At 46.7% G+C, this 26118-nt stretch overlaps 2 protein-coding genes and 1 long non-coding RNA gene across 7 annotated transcripts in view; 2 read left to right on the top strand and 1 right to left on the bottom strand.

Annotated features, from left to right (window-relative positions):
- elof1 (elongation factor 1) overlaps positions 1 to 26118 on the bottom strand; it is a 135710-nt gene that overhangs the window by 40492 nt on the left and 69100 nt on the right. The window lies entirely within an intron of this gene.
- The window catches only part of nfixb (nuclear factor I/Xb), a 77399-nt gene continuing 51860 nt past the window's right edge, over positions 580 to 26118 (top strand). For 3 of the 5 annotated variants that reach the window (XM_052049326.1, XM_052049322.1, XM_052049321.1), the window contains exons 1-3: positions 580 to 715; positions 971 to 1144; positions 21665 to 21748. In XM_052049326.1, the coding sequence (XP_051905286.1) occupies positions 1139 to 1144; positions 21665 to 21748 (90 nt within the window). In that variant the 5' untranslated portion in view covers positions 580 to 715; positions 971 to 1138. Of the gene's footprint in view, positions 716 to 970; positions 1145 to 21664; positions 21749 to 24543; positions 25141 to 26118 lie in introns of those variants that run through there. The other 2 variants (XM_052049323.1, XM_052049324.1) reach the window with 2 other exon arrangements.
- Positions 3896 to 5120, top strand: LOC127589990 (uncharacterized). The gene is made up of 2 exons (XR_007959529.1): positions 3896 to 3952; positions 4906 to 5120. It is a non-coding gene; the product is annotated as an uncharacterized LOC127589990 (long non-coding RNA).

Below are 26118 nucleotides of genomic sequence, written 5' to 3'. Positions count from 1 at the left end.
CATCATTTTTGTGTCCTGGGAGCAAACAAATAAAATAGTTTTTAAAAAGCCACATTACAGATTTAAGGCTCCTTGGGTCTGGGTAAAGCGGGAAGCTGGAGGTGGATGTGGGCGTGACATGGGCTTAATTTGTTTTAAGAGTAAACCCGTGCCAGGTTTGGAGCTTAAGGGGATCATATCAATGTCAGTCAAAGGCAAAAAGGCTCCTTAGCAGTTCGACAGGAGAGGAGAGTGGCAACTTGACAAATCTATTTCTGTGTGCTTAAGTAGGAGGTTGGTGTGCGGTGTTGAACACATTTTGGGCGGTTATACATAGAGGTGTCAAATGATCGCGTTAATTGAGGATGATTAATTACGGTCATATTTAGCACGTCCTGTTTTTAATCGCGTTAATCTACATTTTAATATTCAAACTTTATTGTTTCCGTAGGTGGGTTGCTTTTTTTCTCACATCCCTTATCATGTGTTTGCTTCCTGTGTTGGAGTCGTTGAGGGTGGGGAAACAACTGTCAGTCACAGCTTGAAGCGGACATTGATTGGCTGTCATAAGTTTGGGTTTGCTCAGCATAAGCTGATAGGCTCCCATTGGAGTTGGGCGGGCTAAGTAAGCAGGTGAGAAAAGGAGAGGTGAAAATGCAGGAGCTCGTGAGAGTTCTCGATCCAATGAATGGAACATTTACATTCCAAAAACGCACTGACGGCACTATTGATAAAGGTAGAGTGGTGTGCCTAATTTGTAAAGAGTTTGCTTACCACCGAAGCAGCTCAAGTTTATCCTACCACATCAATGCAAAGCACGCAGTCGCGAGTCAGCTAACGTTAGCACCCAAAGCTTTAGTAAGCGAGCCATAGCTAGCAAGCTCTTTGCCAAAGTAAACTCGAGGCATCAACTTTGGTTTTTTGGTTTAGACTATTAAACAGTCATTATGGAGCTAATAGTTTTTTCCCCTTTGTCCCCGGGAATCCACAGACCCATGCAGCCCAGCGCAGGGTCCTAATGAGATGATGAATGAGAGCACGCAGAGTGACGGAGGCTCGAGATCCGCCGGTGACCGCTAATTCAAGGGGAAATTCATCAAAGTGGGCCTGTCCTCACCTGCCCCCATCAGAAAACAATGCCGGGGTGCCGTGAAGATGAATGAAGGTAATTATCTTCTCTACCTGGTCCGAACAATCCTCTTCTTCTCTCCGGCTTCCTGGGCATCCTGCCTCGATTGCACTGTCTGCACAAAATGCAGACTTAAAAAAAATATATTTAAACTACTACCGCTGATGAATTATCCCCAATTGCTGAACTCTTTCAATACAATTGTTTTTGTTATGCATTTGAGGGAAAATGCTGCACAAATACCCTAACACATCTGTTCCAGTGTGGTGTTGTATTTCAGGATTGTTATTATTATAGTCGTGACACACTCCTAATAGTTTTTTAAATAATAATTATAGTTTTTAAAAAATAATAATTTAATAGCTAGCTAGCAAGCTATATATATACAGCTAGCTATTAAATAATTGACAGAATGAATGTTGGTTCATCACATGAAGGTTATTATCGTGTCTAGCACTCCATTGCATTATATTATGTATTTATTTATTTTTCTAGTGGTACTTTTTTATGGCATTGACAAAGCACCTGTTTTCGATCTCAATGTGTGAATACTGAAGCATAATATTCTACCATAAAATGCAGTGTACATTGTTATTACGCCCTTTATTCGTCCTCTAACGACTCTCATATTTCTTACCGGTATTCCATTGACCTGAATTAAAAATGTTCATCCTCTTCAGGATGTTAAGATTTCACATTACAAACATTTATTATGGTTACTATTATTCTGACTTTGATTATTATTATTCAAAGGTTTCAGTAAAAAAAATCATACTGACATGAATGTTTTTGTTTAGTTTTTTTTTTACTTCTGTGAACACCATGCATAACAAACTCAGACAAACAGCTTCGAGACCCTCGATTTAGACAACTTTCATGTAAATCGCTTTTTTTTTTAGAGTTGTGAGCTCATTTTCCCAACATCATGATGTGCACCAAGGAAGCAATCTTAATGGTTGCTCTTTTGTCCACCAGGGGGCTCTATCATCAACCAGCCCAAGCCATCGACGTTGGTAATTGTCAGCCGACAGTATGACAAGTAAACAAACCGTAGAGGTTTGATCTCAATGCTTATGATTAGAGTAGATTTAAATATTTTTTTAATGTATTTCTTTCTCCATAAATTAACCCCATGAAACGACCCTCAATACAGACTTTTGATTGAGACGATAAGCAAGATGATATTTAGCATTTATTATCAGGTGTGCTCAACTGGTTAAGCACGTCGGCCTCACGGTGCAGAGGTCAGAGGTCAGGTCAGAGGTTTGCATCACATAGATAAAGACATCGCACAACCCTCTGTATGGAGACTTTACGTCAGTGGGGTGGGGTGGGGGTGTGTTGACTATAACGGGGGGAAATTAAGAGTTAAGGGGTGCATGTGGCACGGAAAATCCTTCCGTTCCTCCCTTCGCCATGCCACCGCCATCTGTCATCTGCGTTGAACATCTGCACACCCAAGGTGCCCTTGTCACCCGACGTTAAAGCAGTATGTTTGCTTTTTCTATTAAGGGAAACCCGGAGTGATTCGCCAGAACAAAACCAATTAGACGGATGGCGTTGTGGTGAATCACTCGGATTGCAGAGCCGTATTAAGATACATGCTTGCATCCTGCGGCAATGTTGTCACCGTGTCATCCGAGAGCCGAATTAGCATTTGCGCCCTGAGTTGGTCGTGTCTCGGCTTTGGTAGCTTCTTTCCACTTGTTCCTGTTTTCATTGCGAAGCCTTCTGCCAAAAAAAAAAAAACGGCTCTTCGCTCAATCCTGTTTTTCCCCAATACGCACCGTTTGCATATGAGTTGACGTTTTAGCATATTTGACGACAATCCACCAGCTAGCAATCCAACAATTGCTAGCTAAGTGGACTGTTTTGCTACAAGCTGTCCATGTATATTATTCACCAATGTAGTTCTCCGGAGTTGTTCGATATATTCCGTCGGCTGCTGAGCCGCTGTACAATGAACATGTTGTTGTAGTAAATTGCGCTCGGGTATAATCGGCGGTATTCCACACTGCTGAAATTAGCGGTTTGTGTTGTGCCTTGTTTCTGTTCTTTTCCCACCGGTGAGTTGTTTTTGTTACTGGCATGAAGCTGGATGCCGCTTTGCCACAGCTGCCGCTCCAATCAAGTGGACCCGACACTTAAACACAAAAAAAAAAAAAACCACATCCGCGTTACATGAAGCTCCCCCCCGCCATCTGCCTAGCGCTGAATTCGTAAGGATGCTAGTTGCGTCTACGAGCGGGCGCTGACCACACGCCGCCACCGTTGCCCGGCACAACCCTCTGACACACTGATGGATGTGCACCAAATTCGCTGAAACGTTGCACGCCAAAGATTTCAATGCTGCCTCAGCGTGAAAGAAAAATGATGGAGATACTATTTTAGAGTGTTTGCTAGCTAGCCGCCATACGCAGAGTGTATACACACAAAAAAAAAAAGAAGGCAAACAAACACCCTGAGAGCATTCAACATGAGCCAAGAAGTGTCTGGCGCAGCGGAGCATCCATTGAAAAGAGCACCTGCATGCTCCAAGAGTCTCAACAACTCTTTACAACCTTTAACCGCGTCCGCTTGTCAGGCTAAAGACAAGTTCCGAAGCCTTAGAAAGGGCCCCCCCCCCTGCCCCTACCCCAGCGCTTGCTATTTGTCGCCGACTTTTTTTTTTTTGCTTTTTCTTCCGCTCTGTTCACATATATCTTTGTTCTAATGGGCTCAGCAGAAGTCGGCTGGTCCCAGCACCGGCGGGTTTTAAAGGTCCATGCGAACGAGCGAGTGAGCCGGTGAAATGAGGCCTGGCCGAGATTTTTGCGGAGGAAGATGCAGAGAGACCAGCTAACAGTTTGCTTTCATTTTTTATGCACACTCAGCAACTTAGTTCGGAATTCAACGCGTGTGTGTTTTTTTTTTTTTTTTTTTCTGGAGCTGTTCCAGGACTTTACATTTACTTACGTTCCTTGTTACGCTCAGAGTCCGTTATAGTTGCCTATGAAAATTTGGGGATGCGGATAAATTCAGGTCCCAATATCCCAATTATTTTGTTGCAAGATGTCATTTTGCTTCACTGAAATTTGAAATGGAAAACAAATGGTAGCATCCGACCACGATCTACTACTATAGCATGAAGCATTTTCCTTAATCTAATCCAGATTATGAATTGGTGACATGGAATTGAATGGACATCTCAAGGACGATAACATCTTCATATTTTCCATGATGCTGACTATTTTTTTTTTCTCTAGACGTTGAAGTCGGTTGACTTTTTTCACATAACAAAAATTATTTACACAAAGACAATATGAATTATTGCTTAAAAAATGGGTGAATTTTCTCATTTGACGCGATGCAATATTATGTAATCACAAATCATATTTTTGTGTCTTTTTTTTCACCACATTCAAAATCGTTACAATTATCGCATATCCTACACTTAAAAAATAAAGAAATGCTGAATTTACTCCGTTTGATTTTGTATTGCACATTTATGTATTATTTTTATTCAATGATGTATTGACTGGATCCAGATGATTTTATTTTGAAACACTCAACAAAATAAAACGGAATCAATAATTTTTTTTTTCGTGTATGGATACTTATAGCAGCGTGATCATCGCAATTATTTTAAAGATGATTGAGTTGACATTAAACTGGTAGGCGACAATGCGATAATAAATTGGACTAGGCCCATCAAATCATATTCAAAAGATATTTTGCGGTCATTCGGTAGTTGTCAAGGAACTATGGTGTCCTATGCTAATATTGATTTCAGCGTGTGTGTGTGTGTGTGTGTTCAGCGAGGTTACTGTGGAAAACTAGGCTCATACGGCTATAAAGAGCAGGAAGGGATGATCAGGCCTGAGCTGATCTTCTTGGCAGCCCCTTCAAAGTCTCGTTCTGGAACTCCTTGACCCCTTTCCCCCCTTGGATTTGGACTTTTTTTTGGCCACTTCGTCAATCCATCTGCCACCGCAGTTAATCACCAATGTCCTTTAAAGATGTCATACCTACAGTTAAGATCCTTCTTTCTTTTTTTTTTGGGACACTTTTTTTGGGGGGGGGGGCTTGAAGGGTGCGTGATCGGGTCACACTGGTCTGATTGGTGGAAAGTGGAAAATAAGAGCAGGATGAATTGGGATCATTCAAAGATTATTGCCTGTAAGCAAAACGGAGAGGGAGGTAAAACTGAAAGCAGATGGCTGAGCTGGCACCTGTTTTACTTTCAAATCTGTTTGGAGCCATTTTCCACGTCTTTAGAAAAAAAAAAGGGGGGTGGGGGGGGGGTCGGGGGGGGGAGCCTATAGTTCATATGATGCCAAAATAAGACGCTCCCAGGTTTGAACCTTTTGTGACGATGCCTTCCTTGAGCTTTTCAGACATAATGGGGATGCGCCCCTCTGAAGAGGAGAGGATACAAAAACAAGCCATTTTAAATGCGTCCACTTTGTCCCACCAGGGTGGCGTAAACAAACAGAGGGGGCATTCACCACCCAAAAGAGACTCATTCTAAGTGTTAATCTGTGTGGGGGGGCACATGCTACACAACAGCCCACAACCAAGGTATCACGCATACTTGACACACGGCAGTTAAAACCGGGCCGGGTTCAAGATGGCCTTTATTTGGCGTCTCTTCCAGGTAACCGCTTCCATACAGGCAGCTGGAATGCGGGAAACGTTTCAAGACCGCCGCACTCGCCGTCTTTCATATTACAGTCGAACGTCGTTTCATCGTACTCTACCGCCGTTGACGTTTTCACCGCTATCACGCTCGCACTCGCTAGTCCCGATTTGCCGTCGTTCAGTTTCCATTTGCCCGTCGTGCTTCCGATCAACACCTTTAGAACCTAAACATCATTATAACAAACAGATCCCCCCCCCCCAAAAAAAATGAAGAAAAGGCTTTTGTAATTGCCGCCATGACCTTGCTTATAAATATTTATACTGTATTATGCATCGGAGTTGGCGGCCATTTTGTTGGAAATGGTTCCATTTTCTGTGGCGGCCATTTTGTATGAGGGCGACTTTGGATGAAAGAGTTTCGCATTCTTGACACCATTTGTTTTGGCTGGTTTCGTTCGTCTTGATTGATTTTAAGATGAGTTGCCCAACCTTAACTTTGTTTGAAACCCTACGAGGACCCGTGTCTTTCCGTAACCGTATTCCGGTTAATTTTGTGAGATTATGAATGTGTAGTCAAAGTGTGCTTTAATTATCATTGATTGATTATTCATTACATGTAAACTAATCATACAACCACAATGGCTCCATGTCTGTGTAATTAATTTCATGAAGCTCTCATGAATCATCGGAGGTCATTCATTAGTTATCCATCTGTTAAGGCTGTGTTTTGTTCTCCCATGACAAGATTAAATTGTATTAAAAAAAAAAAGGCGCGTGACTGCGTGAGTGTTCCAAAAGGCACCAGCAGAGGGTAGCATTGCACCCACATGACTGGCCTTTGCTCCTTGCAGCAAGACTGCACACGCTCCAACCAAAAGCCAACACAAAGGTTGCAGCAAGTCGGATTGAACACTTTTGTTGTCCGCGACGCATTTGGCATTTGTTGTTGTTTTTTTTGTGTGTGTTTTTGGGAATGATTGCTTCATGATCCGAAAATAGAATGTTTGAGCAGACAGGTTATCCAAACAGAGATAATCTAACGTGTGTTGATGTCTGACTGTGCCCTGTGCAAGAGTTGGGATTCTTGCTATTGGTGGTGATGCCCAGAAGTTGTTGCCATGCAACTCTATCTGGCACACACTCACACACACACACACACACACACACACACACACACACACACATACAGGCAGGAGAGCCAACAATGGTCTGCTTTATGAGGTGCCCGCCGATGCCATGGTAACCTCGTTCTGGGCAAGACAGACCGAAGTGTGTGCCAAAAAAATGCCATGGTGCCTTATTTTCCCCTTTCTCCAGCCACGTTGCCCGGAAACCTTTTTGAAAGTTAATAAGTGAAACCAGCGGGCAGACAAATTACGGCGGGTGTGGGTGAGGAAGAGCAGAGAAGAAGGAAAACTTTGCACTTTGGAACGAAAATGAACTGTTGAGTGGAAACGCGAAGCTGCGTGATTAGAAATTTGAACGTAATTGAACGCTGCAACCCTTTGCGGGCAAACTTATCAAATACTATCACAGGTCAAATGCAGCTGTGGTAAATTGACACAATTTGGACTTGCGCATCTGCAGGCCTGGGGGGTGCGGGGGGGCAGTCCATGGAAATAGGATACTTTTAGATGAAATTGCTCCGGTTGCAAACGAACTGGACGGTTCGTATCTGTGAGCTAATGTATGTTTATGCCTTGGTGTGAGTAAGCGAGCGGGTCCGTGGGGGGGGGGGGGGGGCAGTGAGTGGGGTTGCATCCATCCATTTCCATATTACCGCCGGTCATCCGGGCACGGTGCCAATCCACCCCGCTGAGGCCGAGCAAGATTTAAAAACGGCGACTGAATCGTGGCTGCAAGCTCAAGACCGATGGGGAAGTGTGAAGGAAAAGGCGGAGCAACGGGGGGGGGTCGCGCAAAAGGTCATCGAGCGCTTTTAAAAAAGGGGACTCCGTGCCAAAAGTGGCACATTGAGCCGGCTATCGGGCCGTAACCGTCCTTTTTAATTGCCGCTTGTCACACATTTCATCGCCTCTCGTCAAACCGCCGCGGATGTACAACACGGAGCGTACTCTGCACTCGGGAATACATCCGATGATAACGGCCCTCTCCTCGCAAGCTGTCTGTTAACGAAGACAAACGTAAACATGCAGCGGCGCGCGGGTGAAGTCGGGCAGTGAGGCGGCCCGCACGCTGGCGAACGCGATCAAATGCATTCGATAATATCCGAGGAGCCGGCCGGCCAATTGGGCGCTCAGACGTTTCTGCTTTATTTCCTATAACAGGCTTGACTAAATCAATTCCGCCATAATGGAGGCCACGTGTGGCCCCCGCCAACTGGAGAAAAGGACTTTTTTGTTTGTATTATTTTATGAGCAACACATTTGCCTACACTTTGGATGCATGGACGCAAGTATGGCTGGCACAGTGGTTAGTACGTCCGCCTCAGAGTGCAGAGGTGCAGGTTCCATTCCGGCCCCGGGGCTTCCTGTGCGGAGTGTAGAAAAGTTTTTCCCCGTCACTGCGTGGGCTTTCTCCGGGTACTCCGGTTTCCCTTACAGGTTCCAAAAAACGAGCGTGGCAGGTTAATGGAACACAGCACGTCCACCTCAGAGTGCAGAGGTGCAGGTTCGATTCCGGCCCAGGGGCTTCCTGTGCGGAGCGTATAAAAGTTTTTCCCCGTCACTGCGTGGGTTTTCTCCGGGTACTCCGGTTTCCCTTCCAGGTTCCAAAAAAAGTGCGTGGCAGGTTAATGGAACACGTTAAATTGTCCTTAGGATGTGAGTGTGAGCACAAACGGTTGTTTGTCGATGTGTGGCCTGGCGATTGGCCGGTGCCCAATTCGGGGTGTCTCCGGCTGGGGTGGCTCAACAACCCCCCCCCCACCCCCCTATGACTTACAGAAGGGGTTTCCAAGGAAAAAAAAAAGCTTTTTGGGTCACTTGGCTGGCACGAAAACTTGGCTCTCGCCATCTGGAGCATTTCCAGCGCGTCGGCGTCGGACGTGGCAAATCGACAACTGGCGCAATTGTGTCGAAACAATTTGCAAAGGGACGTCGCAGGTACGAGGCGTGCCTGCGCCGGCACCTCAGAATGGCGTCTCGGCAAGCGCGCCCGTGGGCAGAGAAAGCCAGAGGCGCAGCTGCTTGGAGAGAGCTCTGTGGCATTTTCTGTGTCTGTAACCCCTCGCTCAGACGCACACGCCACAGCATACTTCCAGTTTACGCTCGTACATACACGCGCACGCTAGCGCTCGAGCCGTCGCCGCGTCCGACGAACACGTAGCGGAATGGCGTGGGAAAGGTGGCAGCTGTGTTATGACTTCTCTGCCAGGTCATGGCGCATGGTAGGATGGATGCCTCCGGTCTCTCCTTTACTCTGTCATGACCGATCAAGTGCCTTTTGTCTTGCCTTCCCTCTTTCTCTCTTTTGACCTGAACTGCGACCCGCGTCTTTTTTTTTTTTTTTTTTTCGACTCGCTCGCTGGAAAAATATGTCCCGACGTTTCATTTGCATGCCGCGCGCACGGAAAAAGGGGGCGACGGGAGACGAAATGCGAAACGCGGTTAGCAATTTCCAAAACGTACGACACGCCGAGCCAAAAGATTTCGTTTTTGTTTACCGTGAGAGACTTTCCCATCGTGTTAACTTTCTCCTCAAATCTGCTCACGAGATACTTTGGAGAGACAACATGAATGATTGACAACATCAAACATATCTAGGTCTGATCCCCAAGGATGTGAGATTTTAATTTAAACCCGCGGGAGGAAATTGATTTTATGCAGGCCAAAAGACCTAATTCCATGTTTGGTCCACATTTTCGAACCGGGAACTTTACCCGTTGTGCCAGATTCAGTCCCCGCCCCTGATCTTGTGTTTACCTTTTTGCATATGTTACACCGTTGAGAACCGTTGAGAACCGGGATAATTGACCCAAAGGTCAATTATCCCGGATTCTACGGTACATTGATAACATCAGTCACGGCCCATCTCTTGATAATTTTATCTTTTATTTTATATTTCTATTAATAAATCAAATTTTTATTTATGATCCGGCGCAACGTGCGGTGTTGATCACAGAGGCGTCTGGAGGCCTGACACAGTTTGTAAACCCGCGCGGGTTCCTCTCGGTGCCAGCCTGCTGCGCTCGCCCGCTATATAGGGCACAAGTAGACCCCTCCGCTTGGATGGGTGGGAATGTGCGTGTGGGGGGGGGTGGGCAGAGATGAGGCAGAGGGGGGGGGGGTCATGGAAGGTTGGCAGCCAAAATTGGGGGCCCCATGCGGGGGAAGCAGGAGATGGCGAGCGGGGGAGGAGGAATGGAGGGAGGGGTCACAGGGTGCTAGGGAGGCACCGAGAGGGGGCACGAGCTGGCAAAAAAAAGAGCAGCCCCCCCCCATCTGTGCCGCTCTATGCCTCAGCTCCATGATGTACGCAACGTGCATGGTGCGCACGCCACCGAGCCCCCCCCCCCCGACCCCCGCATTCAGAAAAATGGAAGGATGACAGGCCGACTTTTAGAAAACGTGCTCAAGTCAGGCAAGAAAGCAATTCGAGATTGTTTTTTTTTTAGTTTTGCAAATTCTTTATATCCCAAGTCGAGTCGGACGATGAAGGTCCTTTGGAGGAAGGCCTCAAAGAAGGTTGATGGATGATCTCGAGACGTCACATGACATGTTGAAGGATTCCGATTTTCCCCGTTGTGTGTCTGTTGGCAAAACATTGCCTACCGAATATTTTATCAGCAACCACAAGAATTCCTTTTAGCACCACTTAGCCAATTCTCTAATTGATGATGTCATTACGGTTGTCATTTATCATGGTTAGTTAATGGAAGAAAAAAAAAATGGCGATCAAATCTTATCTCATTTATTTGTCGCGCTGGCGAGCTGCAATTTTCATCACACGTTTTCTGCCAGATCTGATCGAAAATTGCAACATTTGGGAGCCATTAAATGAAATCCCATCGAACACGTTGAGGCAACCACACGCTGCATATCTATGACAAATCTTATCAGATGTGCTTGTCATTTGTCACGCTTATGTAGGATCTCGTTACGTGACACAGGAAACGCTGGATCTTAAGAAAACGAAGCTCCTTTTAGCTACGAAGAAGGTTTTGCATTAAGGTGGATCACTCGCTGATTGAAAAATAGCAACTGAGGACGTCTTGATTGGAGGTCTGCGCTGGTCTTTGTTTTCGGGGGTGCAAGGTTGGTCGGTTTCTATTGGTTTGTTTGGAACCTGTCACCTGCAATCCTTCCGAAAGATTTTTTTTTTTAATGATCAGATGCCTCCCTCCGTTTCTGTCTCACTCTCTTTCATCTCCCGAGCTGTCTCTCTCTCTCAACCCCCCAGACAGACCCTCCCATCGGAGGCCGTTTCCCTCCGTCTGGCTCGTCCCTTTCCTTTCCACCCAGCTGACCCCCCAACACATCCTCAGAGAGTCTGTCTGTCTGTCTGTCTGGTTCTCCTTCATCCAGATCCTGGGTGGTAACCCCCCCCCCCCCCCCCCCCACCACTTTAAGGTCCTGGTCATCCCTATTTCACAGTACCGGTGTCCGGGTTATCTCTTCTGCTCTCGCGACTCCATCTTTGTTTGCACCGAGGCTGATCATTTGCTTCCCCCCCCCCCCCCCCCCTTGATTCTCCTCTTTTGGTGCGCTGCAAGCGCACAGATGTCTGGCTTGGCCTGCAACACCTGCCTCGCCATGTGTTACTACCAAGTGTTGCCTTCGACTGCAGTGCCCAGTTTGTATGTGTACGTGTATGTGTGTGTGTGTGTGTGTGTGTTTTGGGGTTGGGGGGAGTAGAAGCCACAGAGTGGATTAGCCATGAATATTCATGATCTTTTGGCTATACCGCCAAAAACGAAAGTGATAACACAGAGAAGACTCCACCCATGCAAAAATAAAAATAAGAGAGTGGGCATTGCCCTGAAATATACTCAGACCCCCCCACCCCACCCCCAGGTGCCAGGCCAGATCATTGACTTTTGGGTATTTGTCCGATAATATTTTATTTTCCGCATTGCCGCCCCCCCCCCCCCCTTCGAATGTCGATTGTTGATAACGTGTTTCCAAGTTTGTGTTTTGGGGACCCGCTGAGATAGCCCCGCCCACCCGGACACAAGTCTAGCTCCATGAGACTAAAGTCCACTGGTGCTTTTTAGCAGCAGTCAGAACCTTTGTTGGGGGGGGGGGGATGCTCATGTCGTAACGATGAGAAAATACATCCGTCGAAGACTGGAAATGACAAAGTGTTTGACGCTCAAGTGGAAAAGGGGCATGAAGCGGGAAAGAGACGATAGCACGTCGACCCGTTGGGGTGGGGGGGGGCAGCACGTCCAAGTGGACCCGAGACCCTTGTGGCTCTTACTCTCTCCTTCATGTCGTGCCAAAAAGGGAGCTTATACCAGCTCTGCTTTCTCCTATGGTGTTGGTGGTGGTGGGAGGGGGGGGGGGGGGTTTGCGAGGGTTAGTGGACTCATCCGTTCTTAACATCCCTCCCCCACAGATGACATTTTCTGGTGGTATGGACCGGGCCTTAAAACCAGAGCAAAGCTTCATTTCATAAGGCAGACAGCCACTTGCAAAAAAAATGAATCATATTTCGGCATAAAATGAGATATAATCTTAGCAAAAATATCAGATGGTGTTTTTGTTATTGTTTTTTTTTTTAGTGATATGGTAACAGGAAGTGGGAAACGAAGTGAAGTATTTGGAAAAGTAAGTCCAGACGTTCAAAGCCAAACCCGAGACCACACAAAAAATGGGCCTGCCGCGTGCACGCGCATTCGCGTTCCCGCGTCACGGGGGCCGAAATGCCTGCGCGTGAGGGAAGGAAAGGAAAAGAAGGTCAATTGCGACCTTATTGATCGCTTGGACTTTTTCACGCAGTGACGTAACGACGCCAAACGAGCGTCCTTTTGACGCAACGAATTTTTGACCGCTTCGCGTGGAAGAGCATCTGAAAATCCGTTAAGAGGCATTTCGCTGCTAAGAAGATTAGGCCAGCGCCATATTCCGCTTTTGGGCCGTATGTTTATGAGCGCAAGCTGAAGAGCGTTAAGCGTCAAATGAGTCCGGAATCAAGCAATTAAGTCTTTTCGTCTTGATTAAGATAATAAATAGTCTGGCGCAACCACAAATATTTTAGTTGTCCTGTTTCGTTCGTTTTAGCGAGAACATTTTTTGGGGAGACGTGCTGTGGCAATAATCTGGTTCGCATGCGTGTGTGCTGGCCACGCTTACGTTAATATTGAGAGCCGAATTATTTTTTAATAGAGATTTAAAAAAATAAATACACGACACGACTACACCCCGTTTATTTAAATTCTTAAGCAGATTTATTCAACGTGGATTTGTACAACGGGGGGCGTCGATGGACATACTTCATCGTGTTATTTAACAAAATATTAAAATGTTTGCTTAGAATTTGCTTTGATTTTCGTTGGGCCGTTTCAAATCATTTTGAGCCGACTTCGCAACGGAGCGGGAGTCAAAGCAGGTCGTGTCTTAAATTCAATACTATTCGAATTTAGGAAAAATATACGTTCTTTTGAGAAATAATTGGAGAGAAAATAAACACATTCCAGAATGGGCAAATAGTCCAAATGACTCTCGCCTCACTAGAAAGCCAAAACATTTTATTTGTTGACAAAACAACAGCAAGGAGAATTCCATTCGATCAAATAAAACAAGCGATGTTTTCACCTCGAAAAGAGAAGGAAGTGCATATCCTGATTTTCTGCCTTTAAATGAAATTATTTTCGAATGTGAAGCTAAAAAAAAAAAGTGACGTCACGTTCTTTGCAGACTTCATCGAGCCACGCGATCAAAAATATTCCCGAAAATATCGGAATCGTCGCCAATTAAAAACAGCCTCACATTTTCCATCCAATCTCCGAACCTTTGCACCCCCCCCCCCGCCCCCACCTCCGTTTGTTGCCTCTCAATTCAGGAAATTGGTCACCCGGGCCTTACGCGTCACCGAAAACGGACCCGGCTAGAGTTTGGAATGTAAAATGTGAATTTCAGGTACGCGTGGAAAATATCATCCGAACAAGTCCACCCCCCCCTACCACCACCACCCACCTCGGAGTTTTTATCGCCCCCGTGCCTCCTTAGGATTTGCTTATTTTAAATCGGCGACGTGACTTGAAGAGCTCCCGATACTCTTAGATCGCATTTCGTGCCCCCCCCCCCCCCCACACACACACCCCCGGTCCAAAATAAAGTGTTTTCCGCGAGCGGCAACCGCGGCAGCCGAACCGATCCCCTGCTCCCCTTCCCGACTTGCGCGGCGTCGGCCCCCGCGAGCTGCGCCGGAGCCGGTGCGGGCTCGCTAATCCACCCCCCCCCCCCCACCCCCCACCCCCCCTCTCCGCGCTTTCCTCTGAGCCGCTATTTAATTCCTCTAAACCTCCCCAGCTGCCGCCCTGCTTCCTCACTGAGCGCGACAGACTGCGCGCCGCTGCGGTTATTAATAATTCAGCCGCCCTCCGCTCCGCGGCCGCGGGAAGGAGACCGCGCGTCCTCGCCCGCCCGCCTGCCTGCTCCGGCTTCTGCGTGCGCTCGGCGACCGCGCGGTTCTTCTTCTTCTTCTTCTCTTTTTTATTTGTTTGCTTTTCAACTCACTTCATCGCTGCCGCCAACGAGGCCACGTCGGGCGTGTCGACGCCTGATGCGACACCCGACCGCAACTTTCGCCGTAACGTGGAGCGAAGAAGCCCGCACTTGAGTGCCAACATGCGGCCGGTTCGAATCGGTGAGCGGGTCGGCTGAGCAGACTTGCACGAAGCCAGAGAGAGCGCTGCCTCTTAAATCAGGGAGGGGTGTGGAAGAGGGGGGGGGGCGAATTTTGTGGAAATATGACGCACCTTGAATGAAGACGACTTGGATTACGTTTCAAATCGACAACAATGTTTGTATTATAAATATTATAAGGTGAACGACAAGCCGAGACATTTCTTTTCTCCCACAAACTTTTTTTTTTTTTTTAAATAGCGGAAAATGGGTCCCTGAGAGGGCTTTGGCATCTTTCCCTCCACCACCACAATGGTACGTGCTGTGTAAACCAATAATTTGCTCATTTGTGCATTTAATTTGATTTTTTTCTAATATGTCTGTGCGTATATCGCGCCATGGTCCCATCACATCACCTTTATATCACTTCTTTAAAAAAAATATTAGCTAATATGGTCTTCAATAACGCCGCTGTGTTGTTTGCTTTCTCCGTCGCTCTGATGAGTGAAATCTTCATATGCCCCCTCCCTACTACTATAATAGTTGCAGATATCATACGCAGTTTCATATCATACGGTTGTAAGCAGACGAGCCGCAAGTTGTGTAAAGGTTGTTGTTCAAGTGCTTGCAAAGTCAAAGTTATCTTTGGAAACTTGGCTGCAAGAAGTGTGTGTGTGTGTGTGTGTGTGTGTGTATGATGATGCAAAATGTGTCCGTTGTGTTATTGGTTACTTGTGCAATTCAGTGATTGGTTGATTGATTGACTTTTCCACACACCACAAAAGAAATGTTTGTGAGATCCGATAGCATCTTAAAATCCTCCATCTATGCCCCCCCCGATTTGCTGAAATTGGCAAACGTTGCCTTCGCTTGCAAAACCATGCGGAGGAAAAAAAAAACTGTGCCGTTTACAGATGAGCTGTGATGTAGAACTTGCACGTCGTTGACCCTCGGATGAGTTTTATTTTCTTCTTTTTCCAGCGTTGAACTTGAGCCAGTGGCGTAGAAGAACCTCGGCGCTTCTCAAATTCCGGCAAACCATCTTATTTGCGCATGAATGTGTTGCAGATTATTAGTATGAATAATGATTTGTTGACAAGAATCTGAGCTAACGTGGCAGCCGTTCAAAAAAAAAAAAAAAAGCTCCTCGGTTGAAAAAGGATACAGAAATTCAGGACAAGCCTCGTGTGGGTTTGTCTTGACTCGCAAGCCTCCTCTCCGGCGAGTTGTTTTATTTTTAAAATAACCGCAAAAGTTCGCAGCGGATAACTGTGCGGCGTGGTGAGGTGTCACTCCAGCTTCTCTGGAGTGACACACCCGCACATACACCACTTGGGTGATTTATATATTGTGAGTTGTCCAAATGGGGTGTTGAAAAAGTTACCCGGCCCGTCGTTTATGGTTGTCCCGAAAAATATTAGTTCAAAAGATGATCACCGAGCATCCAAACAAGACAACAAAGTCACGGGAGGAGGCCGGATCAGATTTGACATGCGTCTTACATGACAGCGTTTATTACTGTGTAACTAACGTAAATTGTATGACTTGAAGGGCATATCGCTGTGCGCATGTGTGTGTGTGTGTGTGTGTGAGGCCCGCTCGGTGATTAGCGGTTTGTGCAGTGTGATTGCTGTTTTGGCTGTCACTCATCCCCCGCACAAAATGCACTGCAAAAAATAAACGCTTGAGGCAAAAGATGTCATTTCCGGGGGGGGGGGGGGGGGGGGGGACGGGACCGAGAGGCCTCATTGATTTGTCTTTGAGCGTTGCAGAAACCACATCAGAAGTCCGAAAAGGAAGAGAAACGCTAAGTCAGTGGTCCTTGTCCAGCCAAGATAAGATAAGATAAGATATCTTTTATTTGTCCTTAATTTACAGCCTCCAGCAGCAAGAATGTGGGTAGAAAGAAGAAAAAAAACAACAAAAACAGTTCAATTAAGTGCAATATACTGTAAATACAAATGGATCAATCGCAGTGCTATTTACAATTGTTTTTTCACATCATTTTATTATTATTATTATTATTATTATTATTATTATTATTATTATTATTATTCGGCGGCCCGGTAGTCCAGTGGTTAGCACGTCGGCTTCACAGTGCAGAGGTACCGGGTTCGATTCCAGCTCCGGCCTCCCTGTGTGGAGTTTGCATGTTCTCCCCGGGCCTGCGTGGCTTTTCTCCGGGTGCTCCGGTTTCCTCCCACATTCCAAAAACATGCGTGGCAGGCTGATTGGACGCTCTAAATTGTCCCTAGGTGTGAGTGTGAGTGCGAATGGTTGTTCGTTTCTGTGTGCCCTGTGATTGGCTGGCAACCGATTCAGGGTGTCCCCAGCCTACTACCCGAAGACAGCTGGGATAGGCTCCAGCACCCCCCCTGCGACCCTAGTGAGGATCAAGCGGCTCGGAAGATGAATGAATGAATGAATTATTATTATTATTGTTGTTATTTTTATTCAGCAGCCTGACAGCAGTCGCTAGGAACGAGCGTCGGTATCTCTCCTTCTTACAGCGCGGGTGTAACTGTGCGGGTGTGCTGTCAGGGCGGGCTGGAGAGGGGCGGGGGGTGGGAGGGACTGTCCATCTTAGCTTTTAGCTTAGTTAGCATCCTTGTGTTGCCCACCTCTTCCAGAGTGTCAAGGGAGCAGCAGCCCAGGACAGAACTGGTCTTCCTGACCAGTCGTTCCAGTCTCTTTGTGTCCCCGGGGCTGAGATGTTGCCTGACCAGCAGACAATTTCTTTGTAGACAGAGTTCTAGAAAGTTTTTTTGCCTCTCTTCTTCTTCGGGGGCCTTCATGAGGAATTAGGGCCAAGAGCGTGTATTTGGAGTGATTTGGAGAATTTGGAGAATTTGGAATTTGGAATGTGATACGGGATTGCTCCGTATCACATTCATGATACGGAGCTTGCCAGCTATTTATCAACCCCAACAAATATTAGCATATTTGCTTCAATTTCCACCACCCCCCCAAGCATTCATAAGCAGGTTTAGCATTTTCAATCATCTGGCATCGAGCGACCGGTGGCAAGGCCCAGAAACAATTGTAACAATCCTTTTCCACACGCGCACTCTCTGCTCTAATTACCCCCCCCCCCCCCCCCCGCTTCGTATTGCTCAGCCCTTCCATGCAGGTGTTAAAATATCACATTTTTCCAGCATTTCTCCCTGAGGTGGCACTGGCTCGGGCTCACACAACACCAATTTCCCCCTCTTTCATTTTTATTATTTTTTTTTCTTTGACAAACAACGCCCCCCCCCCTCCCATCCTTTCCCGTCCGTTTGATGCGCTTGCCACATCTGCGCCGCTTTGTTCGCAGGTGAAGAAATGAGGACGCAATTAAGGTGGAATGAAGTGGGACGAGGCGAGGGGCGCGCGTTAACGTCCTCGCGGAAGGCGAGCCTCTGATGCTCGTCGACTCCAAACGCCGGCAAAGCGATCGGAGGTGGGGGGGGGGCTGTTAGCTAATTGTAAGGGTGCCCGCCTCTCGCCATCGCTCCGGGACCGTCGAGACCCCCCAGGTGCCTTTGTGAGCTGCTTGTGTGAAGCTCTGATTCATCCGGCGCCATGAAACCTGGCCAACTTCGGCATCCCTATTAAGAGCTGTCATGCTTTATGAGAGGCGGAGATAACAGGCGGGCAGATGAGGTACTCCGAGGACCCAGATTGATTGACCCCCCCCCCCCCCCCATCTATTGCACAGGCATGTAGAGTGGCGTCGGGCGACCGGTTGACTCCTTCGCCTCACGCCGCAGGGGTGCAAGGTTCGCTTCCAGCTCCGGGTTTCCCACGTGGAGTTTGCTCCTTACTCCCTGTGTCTGCGCGGCTTTTCTCCGGGTGCTCCGGTTTCCTCCCACGTTCCGAAAACATGCGTGGTGCGTGCGCTCCAGCACGGTGCACTTCTTCCATGGCTTTGGCGCAACTGGAAAAAAATTGTGCGGCCAAACTTGACGCGTTGGAACAATAACCGCCACGTGACATCGTTGAAATAACCCGAACAAACTTGATATCCTTGAAATCGACAAAGTCCAAGTACGCCAGATCATGCGCATGCAGAGGAGGGGGTGCCTGTGAATTTCTCTCCCACTGAATCCAACTCAGGGCGGCCCGGTAGTCCAGTGGTTAGCACGTGGGCTTCACAGTGCAGAGGTACCGGGTTCGATTCCAGCTCCGGCCTCCCTGTGTGGAGTCTGCATGTTCTCCCCGGGCTTGCGTGGGTTTTCTCCGGGTGCTCCGGTTTCCTCCCACATTCCAAAAATATGCATGGCAGGCTGATTGAACACTCTAAATTGTCCCTAGGTGTGAGTGAGAGGGTGAATGGTTGTTCGTCTTTGTGTGCCCGGCGATTGGCTGGCAAGCGGTTCAGGGTGTCCCCCGCCTACTGCCCGGAGACAGCTGGGATAGGCTCCAGCACCCCCCGCGACCCTAGTGAGGATCAAGCGGCTTGGAAGATGAATGAATGAATGAATGAATCCAACTCTTCCTCCTGCCAGTTTTTTAACGAGGACCTCCACTTTGCTCAACTGCAATAACCACAACTCAAAATAGTCCACGCGTTCGGGGGAAGCGGCAGTCGTTGCAGTATTCGATTCCCATGAGCGCGACTCTGAATGCGATCCTCGCCGAATTTGCAAAAAGGTTCGCTCATTGCGGCGCGCTTGAATTTGCCGCTAATCCAAATCAGGTGAACGGTGTCGGAATTACAACACCTTTTATATGTCGCCCGGATCGCGGGTTCGATCCCGGGCTGCGGCAATTTGTGCTCCCTGGATGGGAGTCTCTGAAAATGCATATGTAAAACCCCCCCCCCAAAAAAACAATATATAGCTTTGCCTATTGCGTTTTCCCCTTTGGCGTATGCTGGTCTCCTGATTTTGTTGCGCGCAAGTCATTTCTCAGTGTCAAAACTCTTAACCGAAACAGGCACTCGCAATTGCCACTCTGCCTTCTTTTCAGCTACTCTGTGATTATAAACAGGAGTAAAATATATCCCTCAGCTGGACCGGCCGCTTGAAAAGCTTAAAAAGAAAACCCGGAGAAGTCGACGAGGGCACCATTTAGTGGGGACGCATGGTTTCTCAAACGCTTTCCCTCCAGTGTTGCCCCCACCAATTGATGATGACAAGAGAGGGATGGATGGCGAGGCCCGAATGCCACGAGCGATGTTTTCACAGTGGCTCGGACGATTCCGATTTTCGCTTCTTTGCGCTCAAGTCGTTACGAGCGACGCAGTTTGTGCTCCAAAAACCCACGTTGACCCCTTTTTTTTTTTTTTTACCAGACCGACGGAATCAATTCACACAAGGGAGATGCCCTTCCTGCGTTGTTGGAGGGAATGGCTGGAGTTATTCTAACCTCTCATTCGGCCGGATATGAATAGCCTCGCGTCCCTCGCTCTCAAACCGCGGCTCGCTTGGCCAACGTCTGGGACTTATTATAGTTGCGTGTTTATGTATGTGTCTGTTCATGTATTTGTTCAAGTGCAATCCCGTGTCATAGTTTGCATATGCGTGTGCTTCTGCATATGTAAAAGATTAAATGACCTCATGTCTGTTTTGAACCGACCCCCCCCCCAACCCAACACCCCCCTTTAAAAAAAAAAAGTTTACGTGACACGCCAGTTCAAGCAGCTCGCGATGAGATACTGCATACCGACCTGTATTTGTTCCGGTGTTGTGTTTTGTGTGTTGAAGGTACGTTGAAAGATCCCAACATAAAAGTTCCCGTCAATAAAATTCCTCTCAATCCAAATTAAGGTTCATTTTTTTCTTAACTCGCTCTCTTGAATTATTTTGAATTATTTACTCAACAGCTTCAATTGAAAAAAAAAAACTAAAAACAAGATTCTCAATCAGACTCCAAGTCTGACATATCTCGCAGAACACCAACTACCAAATTATTAATTAATTAGCTAATTAATTAATCGATTAATTGATTAATTAATTAATTATTAATTAAATACTTAATAAATTAATGCAGTTGAAGACAATTTCAGCACTGAAAATTAATTTGGGGGCGAGCGCGGGTGCGTGTGAAGGGGAGGGTGGAATGGGGGGGGGGGGAGTCAAGTCAAGTCAAGTCTATTTCTCGAGCACTTTCAAACAGCCACCGCTGCATACAAAGTGTACATGTACATGGAGCGATTTAACATACACAATAAACAGTAAGACGAATCGGTAAGAAAGGCGGTAGAAAGCACCAAGCAGTAACATCAAGAACAAATCTAAGTCATGCTGAGTCCAACGCCAAAGAATACAAGTGAGTTTTGAGGAGGGCTTTAAAGATGGGAAGGACGGATCCCGGGATGCCCCCTTGCAACATGTGCATTTATTTATGATTGATCTGCAACAAAAACATGATAAAAATCTTTTTGTTGTTGTTGTTGTTGTTGTAATCCTCGCACCAAATGCTTCTGTTACTATCTATGTCACCGATACTTTATCTAACTGCGTGACTCTACGACCACCATGAATGTTTTTGAGGGCGACCCGGCGTCTGAGTGTATTTATAGCTTAGACGTACTGTACATGGCTGGTGTGTGTGTGCGTGTGTGTGTGTGTGTGAATGATTTTTGCTGAATCAGTGAGCAATGCAGGTGAAATGGCCGCGAACAGGAAATGCCTTTGTGCTGGAGTATTGTGTACTGCCGCCACAGCTAAACATTTTGCTCCCCATTCAAGTTGCAATGTGTGCTGGGGCTTTTTGGCCTGCGCAGCACATGAGCTTATGCTAGCGACACACACACACACACACACACCATTCAGCATACACACACAGAGAGACCGAGACAGAGAGATGCCAATATGCCAAGCGCATTTTCACGTCATTATTTTGAGTGATATGTGATTCGATGCGGTGGGACCTCTTCAGAATGTTTTCCACGGACGACGGCTTAACATTTGCCGCACAAACAGCTGTTGAACAGTGTTACGCAAAAATATTCGGCCATCTTTAGATCCGCTGATTTAGCCGGCGCTGCGATGAACCCACGATTAGAACAATTGATCGGATTATTTACCCTAAGCACCTTTATCATTTCTGAGTGTATGGCAGAATGGCTCCTGTTTAAAAAAAAAAACGCTCAGAGGAAAGAAACAAAAAAAACAACAGGAGGCGTGGCCTAATACGTTTGCACATGTGTGCATAGCTGTCAGTTGATGAAGAAATAACTGTTGTGTTGTTATTTCAGGCAACTGAAAGCTTTCTGTTGAATGAAGAACCCTCCAGAGGCCCCCGGATGCCTGAATGCTTTGTTGTATCGGATTCATACAGGGTATGTATTACTTCTATTATTATTATTATTATTATTGTTATTGTTGTTGTTGTGAGTCATGATTTTTTTTTTTATTACTATGGCGGACAGTCGGCGTTCACGCTCTTGGTAATTGCCACGATTATAACGTCATTCACGGCACTGTAAGTCAGCTGCAACTCATTACACTCATTATTTCCACACGCACGTTCAACAAAAAAAGAGGGGGGGGGGCTATGCAACTTCAGCGTGCCCCCCACCCCATGTATGAAAATGTGAAAAGAACAGCAAAGACTTAAAAGAGTCGACTGAGAGGAGAAAACCCGACTGGGATTGCGATTACTAATGAGATGGGGGGGGGGGGAGCCGCAAGTTTTTTTGGGCCGAGCTTTTTTGTTTTCACCGACTCGGAGACTCGCGCCAAGTCTCGCAGAGAAAATATGGTTTGCTACAGAGTATCGTGTGTCCCGGCGTACAGAGATGAAGCATGATGGCTGTAATTGAGGTGCACGGCTGCTCGGAACGTTTTTTTTTGTTTTTTTGTGTGGGTGGGATGTAAAGGTTGGGGGGGGGTCGTCAATGTGGTTTTATTGGATTCCAGGGGCAGTGAGTTCAAGAACATCCACTGGGGTGGGAGGGGGGGGGTTCTGGTCTGCACTGAGCTGAGGGTCTTGGGGCCGCTGAAACTGTCTGAGGAAAACTGTGCTTTTTTTTTTTAGAAGTAATAAATCACCATTAAATCAATGAACGGATTTACAAAGGGCAAAGGTCACCATCATCTACAGAGCTAGCAAACTTTGAGGTCACGCCGCCATCAAGTCTCACACTTTGCCGTTCATCACCAAGCGTCCTGGCAATTTTTTGGCTATTATGCAATTATGCCCCCTAGAGGCTATTAGCAGCATAACGGATCACGTCAGCAACAGCTTTTAAAATAAATGCCGTGACATCATTGTGTTTTTATGTCCATTAGCTTACCTTTGACCAAACGGCGGAAAAAGTTCAGCGTTTTGGGAATCGGTCCCAGATGAGTGAACGCTTCGACGCCTCGGGATTCGCGGGTCCGATTCCGTGTATGCGTCGGGTCGTTTCGACTTACGAAAGAAGATGGAGCCTCGGAGCTAATTTCTTAGCGCGCACTGAACGTAGCAGCGTCGTTTAGTTAATGTGCCGGTTTTCTGACGCATCTCGTGCATTTAGTGAGAAAACATCCCGGCTTGCAGATACAATTGGCTTCTAGAAGTCAACTTTTGGACAGATCCTCTGACCGGTCAGGAGTCTTTGGCAGGTCACGACTTCTATATTTGGAGCCACTTAAAGCGAGCCAGCCGCCCACAACCGCACATCTCGCTTTCTCCCCTTCGCACCACAGCGACAGCTGGCTGTGGTGTTATTACGGCCTGCGTTGTCAAACGTTTGGACAAACTTGCGATTCCCATCCTTCTACATACCAGTTCCACGTCTTCTCGACGGTTCCGCCGGGGAAACGTCCTGTTCCGGAGCAGCCGTAAAAAAAAAAATGCGCGTTTTCGCTCCGCGACAAGGCCTAGGCGCTGCAGGCCCGGCGAACGCAAGCATATGGCTCTAGCATGTGCTCCTTAATGAGAGATTTACTCACGTCGACCGCGAAATGCGAGGCTCGTTTGAGGAGAGCTTACACGTGTTTTGTGCAAGTGGGGGCTCATTTGAAGGATTACTGGCTGTGTTCACTCGCTCTCATAACCTGCTCGGAACTTGCAGGAAATGGTTTCAGGTATAGATGATGTCCTGTTGTTATTGTGGCAATGGGAGGGGGGGGGGGCACAGAATCCACATTTGTTTGTTCGACCTGCGGGGTCGACCTCATAAATCTGCGGGAGTCCAGTGTCAAGCCCCAAATTAGCTTCCCTTCCATCACAAAGACACCCAAAATTTCCATCCTACGGATGGGATCGTATCCAAGGAACTTCACTCTCTGTTCTTTTCTCTTCTCTTTTTTTATTTTTATGGGATGAATCAGTCGCTACTGTGTTGCGCGCGTGACAAAAACGATACACACTCTACTCCGCTCGATGGTATTTTGATACCGCTCGATTATACGTCTGTGCTGGGCATTTGGCATTATTTCCCCTTTTAACTCCAGTGAATGCTGACTGTTTGGCTTGGCTTCACATGAAAAGTCCAGATGCGGCCTCCGGACGGACGGGGGTGAAAAATGGTTCAGTGGATAAATAGTCTTTGCTTCATGAAATAATGCATCTATTCACACGCCCTGGAATGAATGAAGGTGTTAAATGCAGAGCGAAAATGGAGCTCGGGTTGAAATGATTGCATCAGCGGCTGTAAACGGAACGGTTGAAGAGCAACATTTTATATTTCTGTGGAAAGCCGGACTGGGACTGAATGAATGGCTAGCGTGTGAATCCATGTTCTCGCCACATCAACTGGGAAAGATTTGTTCTGACGACGGCACGCACACATCAGCCCCATTTGCCTTGCAGCTGGTGCAAGTATTCTCCCGATGCGTTCGCTTAGCTTGAAATCAGGCGATTAGATGACACTGGTCAACATATGTTTGCTTTATCGGAGATGCAAGTATCATTTTTAGATTTTTTAAATTAAATTAAATTTAATTTAATTTATTTATAATTCATAATTTTATTTATTTATTTATATTTTATTTTTATTTTTATTTTTATTTTTATTTTTATTTTTATTTTTATTTTTATTTTTATTTTTATTTTATTTTATAATTTAATACCGATAGCACGATGTGTAATATATTTAATAGTATTTATGAATTGTGGGTTAGGTTCTACAACGGTAGGATTTTTTAAAACCGTAAATTACAGCGCCTGGTAAAATGCTACGACGCACGTTTTTAATAGGTCAAACTAAAACTAAATCTCAAAAAGTCGATGCGCTACAAAAAAGGAAGATATTTTAAAGTCGCCGTCAAATACTCGTCGAAGGAGCTCCGTTGAGAATTGCCCGTCGACCGTTTTGGTTTTTGGTATGGCAAATCCGAAGGGTCATTGAACGCAACGAAAGTGAACGTCGCGACCATGTAAGGAAGCGATGACGAATTCGTCAAACGCACCAAATGACATTGGTGTCCTTTCCCCGTGTTCCCGACTGAATCTCGGGAGTCGAATACAAAGTGCGAAGCGCGGCGGCGGCGGCGTCGGGAGTCCTGCAAAGACGAGAAGAGGGTGGGAGGCAAACTTTTTTTTTTTTCCCTCCCTGAAAGTTTGTGTAAGCGTTCGAGGCGGGGTTACTGTAAGCTTTGCAGCGTGGACTGAGAGTAACAGGACGCCGAGCGATTGCGATGCAGCACCACGCCGAGCTTCCATCCAATTTAAAAAAGCTCTCCGCTTCTTCCGTGTGACCAAAAAAAAAAGGCCATCATGTACTCCCCGTACTGCTTGACACAGGTAAACCGCCTCCTCTTGTTCCTCTCGCTTTTTCCGTCCATTTCAACGGGGGCACGCCGGCTCTGCTCCGCGCTTGCTTTGTAGATTCTATTTGCTTGAGTCGAACTCCCACAAACTTGGGCTGCAATACTTCGCCTTTTGTCGCGAGACATTCGTCGTATTTATTTCTTTTTTTCTTTGAGGTAGGGGTGGGGGGGGGGGAGAGAAAATGGCGCTTATCCCCAAATGTATTTCATACAATAAGAAGGAGGGGAACCGAGCGCCTGGATACGCACGCTCGTTTTTTTTGGGGGGGGGGGGGGGTGACAGGGAGAAAGTGTGTGAGTGGGTGTGCGCGCGCGCGCGCGCGCGCGTGCGGACGCATGTATTCGACATAGCTTTACAGTCGGTCTGCATCATTTTACTTGATATGTGGAGTTTTCCTTCAGCTGGGACGCTGGTTGTGCTAACGTGCATATTTTGAGCATTTGAACGCAACACGTGATTTGACGCGCACTGAATCAAGTTCACGATTTTTGTCTCGCACCGGAGGTGTGTGAGCGTCCGTGTGTGTGTAATGAGCCTTGAAGGAGTGTGAACGCCCCCCCCCCCCCCACAAAAAAAGTTGCTAGGTGCATTTATTATATTATATAATATATATATGTATATAATTTTCTTCATTTATTTACACAATGAGTGCGTGTGTGTGTGTGTGTGTGTGTGTGTTTGCATATTAGTTAACCTCCAAGTGACTGTAACGTATTTAACTTTTGACTTATTCTTAGCATTCATATTGTTTTTGTGCACAATTTGCAAACAGATAGTCCACTCCAAAATTCCTCGCAGATCTTGCATCTTTCTCCCACAAAATATTATAGTAGTCATACAATACGCTATATGACTGTTGTGAAACTGTGGTCCCGGTAATGACGGGCAATTTTCCCCGGTGTGGGACAAATAAAGGTTATCTTATCTTATCTTATCTTATCTTATCTTATC

This window comes from Hippocampus zosterae, chromosome 17 (genome assembly GCF_025434085.1).
Source record: "Hippocampus zosterae strain Florida chromosome 17, ASM2543408v3, whole genome shotgun sequence".
Taxonomy (NCBI): domain Eukaryota; kingdom Metazoa; phylum Chordata; class Actinopteri; order Syngnathiformes; family Syngnathidae; genus Hippocampus; species Hippocampus zosterae.
This window is presented reverse-complemented; position numbering and strand designations above follow the sequence as displayed.